The 13,786-nt window shown below is 43.1% G+C and overlaps 1 protein-coding gene across 1 annotated transcript; it reads left to right on the top strand.

Moving 5' to 3' along the window:
* The first annotated feature begins 297 nt into the window (after window positions 1–297).
* LOC143416096 (E3 SUMO-protein ligase ZBED1-like) lies at window positions 298–1,898 on the top strand. Its single transcript, XM_076881476.1, has 2 exons — window positions 298–800; window positions 986–1,898. Exons 1-2 carry the CDS (start codon window positions 298–300, stop codon window positions 1,635–1,637), a joined length of 1,155 nt encoding a protein of 384 aa, XP_076737591.1. The 3' UTR covers window positions 1,638–1,898.
* Window positions 1,899–13,786: the final 11,888 nt, after the last annotated feature.

The following is a 13,786-nucleotide window of genomic DNA, read 5'->3' as shown; positions in this document are numbered from 1 at the left end:
TGGATAGCAAAGGACTGTAGACCACTAAGCATTGTGGAGGACAAGGGCTTTGCGGATGTTTTAAAGGTTGCATCTCAGGACGCGTCCTACAAGCCCCCAGCGAGAAGCACAATAACAATTCGAATCCACGAACTGTATGAAACGGAGAAAAAGAAAAAAGAAGAGGCTTTAGTTCACACAGAATGCGTGGCTCTGACAGGAGACCACTGGACATCATTGAGTAATAACAATTACCTGGGAGTTACTGCGCATTTAATCACTGAAGCCTGGGGTCTGACATCCTTTGCGCTGACTATAATGAAAACGGAAGAGCGGCACTTTGCGGAGGCTTGTGCAGAGCAGTTCCAGACTGTTGCTCGCAGGTGGAGAATTGAGGAGAAGGTGACAACAGTAGGCACGGACAGTGCGCGCAATATGATCGCTGCGGCTCGCATCATGCCATTCAATCACATGCCGTGTACCGCGCACATTCTACAGAGATGCATCACAGTGAGTCTCGCAGACAGTGGCTTTGTCACTGCGCTGGCCAAATGCCGCAAAATTGTTGGCCATTTTAAGCACAGCCCAGCAAACACAGCAGAGCTGAACGCAGAGCAGGTGTCACTGGGGCGCAAGCAGGAGCCGTTGGCCCAGGACGTGCCTACGCGCTGGAACTCCACGTTGGAGATGGTGAAGCGCTTGATCCGCAACCAAACTGCAGTAACCGCGACTCTGGATAAACAAAAGCATAAACTTGTCCTCCTGACGCCTCCAGAGTGGGACAAACTCCAGAGACTGGAGACACTTCTAGAGCCCTGCAGGTGAGCCTGTCATTGTGACCATAATTGTAGGTTTAGATTAAATGTATCAAACATACATCTTAAATCAGTTTTGTTATTATGAAAATGTCTTAATACCTAGTAATAAAAAGCTTTTTTTAATTTGCTGTCTTATCTGTGTGTGTGTGTGTGTGTGTGTGTGTGTGTGTGTGTGTGTTCCACTGCAGATATGTGACTGAACTGCTGGGAGGAGAGGCCTACGTCTCCTGCTCTGTAGTTCTACCAGCCTTCTGCCACCTGCGCCGTGTCATGGAAGTAACTGATGAGGACCCTGCATATGTGGTGAGGTTTAAAGAGAAGTTTAAGGAAGACCTTGCTTCCCGCCAGGAACATACCAACTATGCATGGCTCCAGATCGCAACTGCACTGGACCCACGTTTTAAAGACCTACGCAGTGTGCCCAAGACTGACAGAGAAGCAGTGTGGATCACACTGGCAGGCATGCTGCATGAAGACTCTCCTAGAAGATCACACACTGCAGAAGAAGGTCCAGCCAAGAAGAGGCTGAGCCTGCTGCAGATGGACTCTGACTCTGAGTCAGAGGAGGAGGTACAGCAGGACAGAGCCATACAGCGCTACAGAGCAGAGCCCTGCACTGCCTTAGAGGACTGTCCCTTACAGTGGTGGGCAGCTCATGCAGGAGCCCACAGCCAGCTGGCCCGCCTTGCTCGCAGATACCTGGCCACTCCTGCCTCCACAGTGCCCTGTGAGAGGCTGTTCTCTGTAGCAGGGCACATTGTGAACAAGAAGAGGTCTGCTCTGCACTCAGAGAACGTGGACAAGTTGGTTTGTCTCAGCAACTGGCTGAAGGATGAGTAGACCAGAGGACCGTGTGTTTAGAGCTTGTTCTATGGTTGAATGTGATTTAAACAATACTTTTCACTGTTGTTCATATTTTTTTGCACTAATCTACCTTACCCAAAAGGATGATTGGAGATTTTTTCTATTTTGCCTGTTGAATTAGGCCTATGTTCTGTGAACTTGAAGATGTATATGGATAAAACAATGTGCTAGATTTAAACGGGTGGAAAACATTCAGTAAAAATCCCTCACAATTATTTGAAGCCCTGTTCTGCTTGTACTGTTTGTACTCACAATTAATAATAAATAAAACAAACAAGTGTGTTAAAAACCACTATCTGTCCCGATTTTTACACACATATACACATATACACATATATTTCGAGTTGCGATTAATCAATTTTTAGGCTGTGATTAATTCGCTTCCAGCACAACACCCAGCCTACGTCAGACCACGCTGAGTGAACGCAGGCCACTCAGCGTGGTCTTAGCATTAAATAACACTAACAAGTGTGTAAAAATCCGCTATCTGTCCGTATGTTTGCACACATTTTGGTCATATTTCGAGTTGCAATTAATCATGATTAATTAATTTTTAGGCTGTGATTAATCTGATTAAAAATTTTAATCATTTGACAGCCCTAGTTTTTAATTCAGTTAATGTCAAACTGTCATCAACACCTCTGTGTTGTCTCTGAGCAGATTCAGGCATTACTCAAATAATAAAGGCTTTTTTTCACTATTATACTTTTCATTAGTCTCCAGGTTGATGATTATAAACAGAATTATTAAAGTTTTTATCATTTCAGGCTGAAAATCAACATGAATTTGGTTCTAATCAAAGAAGCTCCTTTAATGTGTGTCATTAAAATCCTCACACAGACTTAAAAAGGCAACATTAACATTAAAATAAATGAAAGAAGCTTCAGCTGAGAGCTTCATGCAGTCATCATCAGCAGCTCATAGCAGTCACAGCTCTTTATTACGCAGCTTTGCAGGAATTAAAGTGGCTGAAGTGTCAGAGTTTGTGTGAGAAGCTGCTTCATGGACAGCTGTACACACGTCTTTATTATTTCTTCATAAATCAAACACACAGGTTTGTCTGCAGATGATTTAAAGTGTGTCGTTGTGCAGTTAAAGCTGTTTGTGTGACGCCCTGACCTCCTGTGAATGAAACAGCCAATCAGATCCATCAGAGAGAGAGCAGGAAGTGTTGTGTGTTTGTGACAGAACAAGGAAACAGTGATGATGATGAACATACAGGTCCTCTGATGTTTCCTGTTACAGTAACGCTTGTTCATCTGTTGCTCTCCTACACTTTCCTATAAATAAAGGAGAAAAAGTGCGTTTAGTTTCATTTCCTACAGCTCAGAGTTACACTTCACATTCCTGCTGTCACATCAAAAAGCTTCACTTTGGTCCAACATCTACATGTTAACATGAAACACAGACAGGCTCAGAACATCTGGAACATCTGCACTTTGACCCAAACTGTTATAGCAGGATATTTTCTGCATATTTCTTATGTTGGACCTGTTTGAACTGTAAACGACCTGTAATCATCTGTAAATGGTGTGAGACACACTGAGGCCACCTACAGGGCAGCTGGGGAACAGCAGGGATCTGAAATCATACGAGACGTTAGTGAGTGAGAAGAACAAACGGACTTAAGATGGGTCGAAGTGATCAAAGTTGATCTAAAACAGAAGATAAATCCACTGATTCTTTGTAAAGTTCATCTGCTGCTCACATGAATCCATGAAAGATTTATTTCACTGAATGTTTCTTCAAAGCTCATTTCAACCTGTTGAAGTCATGAATGAAAGTGCAGACTGAGAGTGGATCACATGATGTTTGAGGTGTGTCATGTGACATGTTCAGTATTGTCACACATGTCTAGATTGTCCCTGATATCATAACTGCTCAAACACTGATGATTATATTTGAAGCATTATTCCTGATGGCAGCAAAGTTTGAATGGAGCTCTCTGTCTGTGCTGATTTGTCGCCCTCTGGAGGTCAAAGCACAAACCTACAGGGCAGCTGGGGAACAGCAGGGATCTGAAATCATACGAGATGTTAGTGAGAAGAACAAACGGACTTAAGATGGCTCGAAGTGATCAAAGTTGATCTAAAACAGAAGATAAATCCAAAGCAGCATCAGATGAATGTTACCATTTCCAGTTACGGTGCCCTTCATCTAATATGGAAATGTGTTGTTGTTTTTTTGCCGTGTTGTTGTTCTTCCTATTGTGTTTAGGCCAGAGATGCTCTTCAAACAGCTGACAGACATGACCACATTACAAGAACATGGTGTGAGTCCGATTTGATATTCCAGTCAACGCTGAGAGACCTTAACCAGGAAGTCAGAGGTCAGCTGATGCTGCGAGCAGGAAGTGAACCAAGGGAAAGGTCCACTCTACTCAATCTCAAAGAAAATATGCTGGTATTTGTTGATGTTGATGGTACAATAAAAATATATAATATAATAAATAATAAAATATCATGTGATGATGAGATGTGTTGTTGGTGTTTGTATTTTCTGTAAATGTCTTTTTAATGTAAATGCTTTGTTCCAGACGGACAGGGAATCAGTTGCTGTACGATGACATCATCTTGATGTTGACGAGGAGGGCGAGAAAAACTAGTTTTGTCCTGCAGATGGCGATCTTGCACCGTGTTCAGAGAGCCGACACTTTGATGGTGCTGCTCTACTCAGCTTACTTTAGCCTGGGTTGGACTCTATATGAGCAGCTTCCACTCTGGTTTCACTCTTAAACACACTTGTTTGATTTCACTTGTAAAAGTTGAAGAATAAATATTTTATTACAAAATTATTTGTTGATGCATTTTTTTAGGGTCAAATATCTTGTTTGATTTGAGGAATGAACTGTTAGGGTGGAAAAAGTGAATCAGGTTAAAATAGTGGTGCTTTAGTCACAGAAACATTCAGCTTGTTTCAATCAGTAAATAACTCCCACTACTCCCAGTTTGAACTGTTCCCACTCAAAATGCTGTGAGAACAATGATCATTGTAGAACTTCACAAACATCACGTGTTGTTTTCCACATGTAAGATCAGCAAACACACAGAAACTTCCTGTTGCCACACACGGCCTCTAAAATCTCTTCCACGCTTTCTGTCTGAAGTCCACTCTCTGTGTCGGATCCACAGGAAACAACAAGATCTTATTAACATGGTTTTCAATGTGTCTCCTTCCAAAAAGTCCAACCAATGAACAAATGTGTGTATTTGTGGAGGCCGAACAAAAGCATGACACATTTCTCTGTTTCTATAAACTGGAGTCAAACACAAACATGAAGAGTTTCACTGACAGACTCCAAAATGCCCCCACAGTGGATCAAAGGGAAATCCTACAGTGTGGCCAGAGACTCTTAATGGCTCCAACATCAACACATCCACAATGTTGGATCCAGTTCTGCCTCACAGAGTTACTAAGACACACCCTCTGCAGCATCACAACAGCTCCACCTGCTTCACCTGCCTCCTCAGCATCTGTACACCTGAAGAGAAAAGAAAGGCTCCAACAGCTCAAATCTACAAAGGATTCATGAAGTTTCATCCAACAATAACATGTTTGCCTTCCACAGTGTGCTGTTAGACACCACTGTACCTCTGCCATTTCAAAAAGAGCAGCTTGGGAACATTTTGGCTCCAAACACTTTGTGTTTAAGTTCTTTGTTTTCTTTGTGAAGCCGACAACATCTGGAGCTTTGTGACTCATAGAAACATCATTTTGTTCTTTAGATGACAGCAGATTGGGACTGAATAATCAATCACTATCAAACCAATAAAGACAAACATGCTGATTTTACAGGAACTTTGTTGGAGAAGCTGCAAAGACATGAAACTGGTGGAGATCCCAAACCAGTTGATAGTGCTGGTTATTCCAAATAAAGCTGTTTCCCTTTGAGATGAAATGACTTTGTGTCCTGATATATAATAAAGATGTTGTTGTTTTTGAGCCCCTGTATTAAAAGTAGTTTAAAGTCAGCTTGAGTTTGATGTCTTTATGTCAAAGCTGCTCATGATGTTGAGCTGCTGATGGAATAAAAACAATATAAAAGCATGTAGTCCAGACTTAAATGTAGCCTGTTGTTAGCTGAGGTCCACACACAGTGTTTGACAGTGTAAAGTGTGTGAAAGGGCTGCTGGTGGAGCTCACTAGGATGAGCAGGTGACCATGTGCCACGAGGTGGAGAGCAGCTGACCTGGCTTTGACCCGGGCCACGCCCCCTTTCTCTCTGCTTTGCTGTCACTTATCTTCACTGCTCTGTCCAATAAAGCTGAAAAAGGCCCCGAATCAAAGAAATCTGCTGCAGCCTCTGAAATGTCTTCTGTTTCCTTCCCGACGGCTTTTTCACCGTCAGCCCATCAGACAGTCCAGCAGCATTTATGATGATGTCATGATGTTGAAGAGGCTGCTACGGTGGCCTCCCATGACCCCCAGCCTCATCACAGCTGAGATGCAGACATTTGAAAACATTCAGCAGACAACTGAATAACAGTCCAACACAACAGTCTGTGTGCAGACACACACTGACCTTTCATAGAGTCAAACACAGCTGGTTGAGTCATTTCTCTGTGAGTCTAAAGTGAATCTAGTATTTGAAAGTCCACTTCCTGTATTTGTTGTTGAAGACTTCTTCAGCTTCTTCTCAAGGACATCAGCTGCTTGTTTGGCAGCAGAGGCAGTTAAGAAGCTTCCTGAAAAACACTGAACAGTGAGTTCACTGTGGCATATGACAGATTCAGCTTTCTGTGTGCAAATGTGTCTGTGTCGACCTTTCAAATGCTGTTGAATCCAAAACATCAGCGGCTCCTCGGCTGCTCACTTCATGCACTTCTGTCTGTGTGACAGTCCAATGACATCACAGCTGTTTCCAGCCCCAGTGTCTCAGGACTGGACACCTTTAAACATGTCGAGGATCAAACAGCGTCCAGCTAAACACACATGAAACTATCAGAGCTGACAATCATTCCAATAACATCTAATGGTTCATGTATGTAGACACAGGACTACAAGGAAATGGCTCTCAGCATCTGGCTGTGGGAACACATGAGTCCCTGTTTGTGTTCAGATTGTGTGCATGTTTTAGACGTGTGTCACATGTAGAAACACAACAATCCCACAATGACACACAGATGTGTTTGACACAGCTGTGCAGCTGTAAGTTGTTTCTAATGATTCATTGAAGCTCTTCTAACATTCTGGAGACGATCAGTACATGAATCTGTTCAACACGACAACAATTTGACTTCAGTGTGAACGTTTGCATTAAATAACCTTCTTCATCCAGCTGACAGCATCTTCATCCTATGATGTGAACAGTTCCTCCTGTTGATGACAAACCTCTGACAGGATCTGCTTGAGGAGCTTTTTCATGTGCAGCTCTCTGAGCTCAGGGCTGAGCTGCTGTTTCATCTTTAAGAGCTGCTGCCTCCTCGCCGGACTTGTTCTCCTCTTCTTCTCCTAATGACACCATTTCTGCTTCATATTAAATTCAATAAAGATGCTGACATGTATCTGTAGCAACAACATCATTGAATCTAGAACAACTGGAGCCAAACCAGTGGCTCTGCTGGGATCACTGGTGAGCCAACACTTCCTTGTTGATGCAGATTTCAGGGCTTCCTTTTGCTCCTCCGTTATAACTGTTCTCTCTTCTCAACACATGATGACACAAAGGAATCAGCAGTGACAAAGATGATGCTGAAGAGAAGCACACACTTCACACATATAACAGAGCAGTGCAGTTACACACACCTCTGCTCGACATCAGGCCTCAAACAAAGACACAAAACACTAACTTGACTCTAAACAGAAGAAACGAGCAGCTGTTTCTGTTCTGTGCTTATTTATATTTGACACACATGCTTCTCTTTGTGCAAACACACATCGCACTATAAGGGTAACCTCGCACACAATGATTGGACAGCACAGTGATGATGCTGGGAGATCCTATACGCAGCAACACAGAAACACTGAGAACTTTAAACAATGATGGAAAGTGTTATAAATGACTTGTTGGCCTCTGATCTGTCACAAACAGCTGAAACGTGTCTCTCATGAGTCACATGAAGGTTTTTGACAGAAAGGACAAAAAGTAGCTGCAGTCAGTTTGTGTCATTTTTATATTTATTCATCTGGGAGAAAAATCTGAGGGACATTAAAATGTGTTTTCAACAGAGACAAGAACATGAATATAACAGAACAGGTAAATGAACATGTTTCAAGTAAACAGCTGGACTGATCAGGTCCAAACACAGAGTGATAAACTTGTCAAACAGCTGTCATATCTTTATATAGAAGCTCTTTATAAATGCTGCTCACTGCAGTCTGTTTACTAATAATGTCAAAGTGTTAGAAACACAGAAACATCAGAATGGTCTTTGTTCACAGAAACCTGTCTGGGATCCTTTGTTGTTCTTTTGATGCAGAGTTACATTATAAATATAAAGAGTTATTTCAGAGTCTCATCAGTTTTCCTGCATGTCTTTATTTAACACATCAGCAGGGCTGAAGCTCTCATGTTAAACACACACTGATCTATGGACACGTTCATGTGTTTCTAACAGAACCAGGCTGTTATCAGCCTGCACTAACATTATGTCACACACACTGAATGTAACAGTGACAGTTTACATCATCACACAATCAGCTGTGATTGTTTCACTGTCATCAAACGAGTCAACAGGAAGTAGAATCAATAGAAACCAATCATTTCCTGACAGCATGTCTGATGGAAATAAGTGCAGATTATGTATGAAGTCTAACTGCACACAGTAACTGTGTTACAATAAGGACTTAACAGCGCCCTCTGCTGGAGTGTTTCAGTACTGCGTTAACTAGAATACACCACCTCCTCCTCACACCACCTGCTACAGCTCTACTCTTCTATGACTACAGTCATCCACAGCACTGATGTGAGGTCACATGGTTCATATGTAAGGAGCACAGCTGACCTCAGGTCAGTTTAATGACTGTGAGCAGCAGCTGTGTTATTGTCACTGTGACAGGGAGACACTCTCAGACACAGCGCTCATGTCAGCTTGTTCTCATGCAGGAGGATCAGGAGCTCCATGTTTGTCTTTCTGTTTGAATCATGATGTGTTTGTGCCATCAGAGTCTGTCATGAGTACTCAGGGTTTCACAGCAGCTCTTCTGGATGCTGACGAGGACTCCAACCTCATGTTTCACCTCTCTGAGCTTCTGATGTCTGTGAACACTCGTGTTTCTTCTCTGGGCTCATCTGGACAAAAACACCTTTCTGTGTTTGGCTGCAGCCTCATTCTGACTGACAGGAAGTGTGTTATCCATGAGCTGCACTTCTGTGAGGAAGTTTCCTGCTGTGTTTCCTGTCTGTGGACAAACACGAGTGTTCCAGCTGAGGACTTGCTTCCTTCCACCTGTCCATACAGGACATCACGCTGTCTGCAGCTCTGTAAATGCAGCTCCAGGTCCTTCCACGTGCTGCTCTGTATTTGTGCAGTTTGTAGTGTGTCCTGGGAAACGTAGCACACATGGTGTTCTTCTGCTGTTTCCTCCTTTCACTGAGTGTGAAACACTGACGCTGTGCTGTTGTTCACAGAGGGGAGCTGATTCTAGCTGCAGCTGGACTCTGTCATCTAACTGAATGTGTTGGTGCTGATCACGGGGCTCTGAGGGGGGAGCAGCAGGAGGACTCTGGATGCTGACGTCAGTGTATCTGTGGAAGCTCCCACAGCGTGTCTGTCATTCAATATTGTGCTGTATATTGTATCTATGCAAAGATGAACAGACTGTGTGTTCACTGGTCTCTGTGCTGCAGCTCTGATGTCATCATCACTCCCTCCTCCACCCTCAGCAGTCCCAGCATGCTGCTGTGGTGCACCCCACCCTCACTCTACACCTGAGCCACAGACCACACCCTCCACCTCAATATACACCACAGTTTTCTCTGCTGTGGAAATGAGATCAGGAGGAAATCATCATTATTATTATTTAATAAACGCTCACATTAATGTGGGCTTATTTGTTTCATATTAGAAACATTAGTTGAGTGTTTTTAGTATAAAATGGTCAAAGTCCCTCTTTTTGCTCCTCCCCTCACCTGTGGATGGGCGGTGCTGTTACCGTGGTGACAGCATGGATGTGTTTCAGTCCTGCCTGGTTATCACTGCAGGAATCTTTCACATTTATTACAGGTAATAACTCTGATTTTTCAGTGTATTATGAACCAAATGTATCCTGATACACACAGAGATGGATGAGCAGAGGTCACATGATGAAAGAACAAACATGGAGTCTTTGATTTATTTAGATATTTATTGATGAATGCAAACAAACCTGACACTGAACCATCGTCCAGCAGAACAAACCTGATCACATGACCTGCTGACCCAAACAGTGCAAAGCTCCATGGCAACAACAACAAACAGCCTCACATATGTTAACAGAGGCTGTTAGAAGCACAGAGTCTTTACAGTCTTTCTCCTGTTTGGACACAGATCTCTGCACATCTTCATCACAGTTACTCACAGACGTGCAGAGTGTGTGGATATCAAAGCTAAGTTTCCACCATGTTTGTAGTCTGTACTGGGACTCATGGAGCATCTCTCTATGAGCACTCAGTGCTTTAAACAGTGAGTCCCAGTTTAACCAGCAGCCTTCACACCACACATCACACAGACATGGAAACTTCAAACCTCAGACTGAAGACACCATCAGAAATAAACAGATTGTGATGAAGATGAAGAACTGGACCAGTTTGCTGTGGTTTCTTCTGTTCCTGTCAGAAATAAGAGTCTGGCAGCACTTTGCTCTCCTTCCACATGTTTAAGGAGGAAGTGAAGAAGAGCGAGTGAGTCGTCTTCCTCTGTGGGCCCAACATCAGGCAGCAGCCACGTATTTTTAAAAACCCAGCACACTGCTTCAGAAACACTGAGTCCAGGTGACAGAGTCATGTGATCAGTGAGGTCTTCACTCAGGACGTCACTGCTTCAGGACCTGATTCAGAGGTTTATAAGGACGTGGATCATTGGTGCTGATGTTGTGTGAGAGCTGGTGAACCATGGGGAACATAAATAACAACCAGGCCATCAGCAGTTCTACCCCCAGCTCTAACACCTACATAATACACTATACATATAGTTATTGTTAAGGTTCAAATATTGAGGAAGGAGAGTACAAACAACCAGGTCCAGAAGAGCTTGGTCAAACAATTGATTTTAATGAACACAGGCGTGGGGGGACCAGCGCCGTACGCAGACAGCGCTGATCTCCGACTAATCAAAGCATAAACAGATATTTTATACCATCGGGGTTTGGATTTAATGACGCCCCTTCAACGTCACACAGATACATACATACATACGTCAAATCAAAACCACAATGACTTTTAACACAGTTTGAAAAGAACATTATCTCTATCTTCATGGCAGATGTTTCCTGTCAACCTTTTGACTGCCGCTTCTCCAAAACCACAGACCATGCTCTGCAGTAAGATACCACTTCTGCACGCCCGCAGTTGCAAGCAAACATGATTAACCTCTCACCTATAACTGAATGTATCTACTATGTGTGTGTGTGTGTGTCACGACCTCACTTGGCACTCTGTGTCACCTCTCACCTACTAACGCTCGCAGTCAAACAGAGGCCACTCTCAAATGTGTTAGCAGTTTACTAAAACTATATATGTAGTATATTGAATAAATGTTTTAATCAAGAACCTCTACTAGAAGCTTAATAAAAGAATATAAAAGTATAAAAGATAATAATGAACAACCTGGTTATTCAAATAGCATCATCCAAACAGCTCCTCAGAATAAGCTGCACTTACACTCTGCTTTTAGTTTCACTTTTGCAAAAGCACGCTCTGCAAACCTGCAGTTTCCTGTCAAGACTTTGCACAGATGGACTCAGAATCAACAGAATCAGCCCATACACACTTAAGATTATAACAAGCATTCAAAAGCATTTAAGATCATAGATTCAACTCAACAGTTTAAAGTGGTTATAACTGCACCTGTAGTAAAGGCTAATTGGGTACCAAAATGTTTAAACATCTGAATGCAATATCAATGCTGTAGATTATATTATTAATGCAATGGTAATGATGATGATTATTAACAGTAGCAACAAAATAATTTCCCTGATCTCCACATTATATAGGTTATAGTATGTTATATATAAACGTAGCTGAAGCAGTTTCATTTGTAGCGTCACGCTGCACTTCATATGTTTGTCCACCAGATGGCAGCACAGAGGCCTGTGTTGGAAAGCTTTGAGTAATGAAGCGTTTTCAATCCAAGCTTCAGAAAGCTTCATGTGGTCATCAAGGAAGCAACCAGGAAATATCTGCTGTGTGTAAAAACAGCAACACAAGAATCCAGGATGAAGACAAGAAACTCAAAGCTCACAAAACAGGTGGAGCTAATTTTGTGACGTGTTTCTGTAAAAACACCACAGAAGTGAATCATCAAAGTTTCCATGTGAGCTGATGATGCTGCTGCAGAGTTTCTGTGAACCTCCTGTGACCCCGCCTCCTCATACAGAGACATCTGATTGCTCTTCAAACTGCATCACGTGGACACATGTGATTGTGTGTTGTAGTATTGATCCCAATGCTGGTATCAGTCCTGGATCAATAACACTGGATGGATGCGTTCAGCATGGAGCCCTGAGCTGTGTTACAGACAAACATGGAAACTGACAGGTCTGTGTCATTCACAGTCTGTAACACTTCTAAACAACAGAGGCTGAGCAAGTGCCTCAGAGCCAGGCACGCTCACATCACAGCTCTCTAAATAAGCCAGTTTCAAAATAAGAGCTGAAAGCTGTGTTTGCTTGTGTTAGCTTATTATTGTGGAGACTAACATTCAGTGATCATGTGTTCAGACTCATAATGATTACTCTCAGAAATCCTCATCTTTGTATTTACTGTGTGTTGGATCAATAACTGAGATTCATGGTATCACACAGCTGTGCTGCTGCTGATGTCAGCACATCTGGAACAATACGAGGTATCTGCTACCAGACTGAGCAGGACGTGAGACCTGTGGACTGTTTAAAGCTGTCCCTCCACAGCTCACTCAGACCTGATCCACACCTCAGTGATATTCTCTGACTTCCTCAGTAGAGACAGAAACCATTCAGATCTGGGACCATCAGCTGACTGATGATGTCACACAGACTGTGTTTTTCAGGAACAGTGATTCTGATGTGAGCCTGCTAGCTGACAGCAGACCTGATGAAAGCACATGTTCACATCTGTGAGGACAGACTGGACTCTTTGACTGCACCTTGGTTCTCCTCAGAGGTCTGTACAGGAGCATGTCCACCCCCACTGAAGATCTCAGTCACTGTGAAACATAGAAAGCTGCTTGTGTGGCCTCTGCCTCACATGTAGATACAGCTACAGGTTTCTCTGTCAGTCAGACTGAAACAGTGTCCTGATGCTGCATCATTCAGCTCTGTGCCCCAGTCAGCATCACTGGGAGCTACCAGTGTTTCTGCCCTTTTCCTGTAACACTACACTCAGCACAGGCTCAGCTGGTATCCAGTGTTGGACTTTGGCTTCAGCTGCTGTGATAGATCCTCTAACATAGATCAGCTCTGCTACATGTTGTTAGATAAGTGCAGCTGCTGTCATGTCCTGATGTTTCTCTGGCTCAGCAGCTTCTCCATCAGAGGTTCACATGGAGCTGATCCAGTATCTCCAGTAACTGTGTTCTGTGCCTCACTGGTTCATCCTTCTGTCTGTGTGACGTCAGTCAGATGTTGAAGTTAAACTCTGTAATCTTCACTGTGTCACAGAGTTCAGTGAGTCCCGTTATTCACAGTATCAATCAGATCATCAGAGAACAGCTGATCAGCAATCAGTGGTGCCAACAGCGCCTCCTGTGGTGAGAGGATGCAATAATGCAATGTAGCATTTTCCCACTGAACACTTGCAGTCATGGAAACTGTCTGTTGGATCTGTGTGACGTTGCTTTCTTGGTTAGAGTTCCTCACAAATGTCCAGATGATTCTTCTAATGAGGCGTCGACCATGTTTGCAGCTCTTTGGAAGAAAACGTCGCCCTTTGCCATCCTTACTTTTCTTTGACTTCTTCAAATGCAGCTGAACTCCAGCTGGTATTTTCTTGGACTTTGCAGCTGTTTCTG

This window comes from Maylandia zebra, unplaced genomic scaffold (assembly GCF_041146795.1).
Source record: "Maylandia zebra isolate NMK-2024a unplaced genomic scaffold, Mzebra_GT3a scaffold11, whole genome shotgun sequence".
Classification (NCBI taxonomy): domain Eukaryota; kingdom Metazoa; phylum Chordata; class Actinopteri; order Cichliformes; family Cichlidae; genus Maylandia; species Maylandia zebra.
The sequence above is the reverse complement of the archived record's forward strand: the minus strand, read 5'-3'. Positions and strand labels throughout refer to the sequence as shown.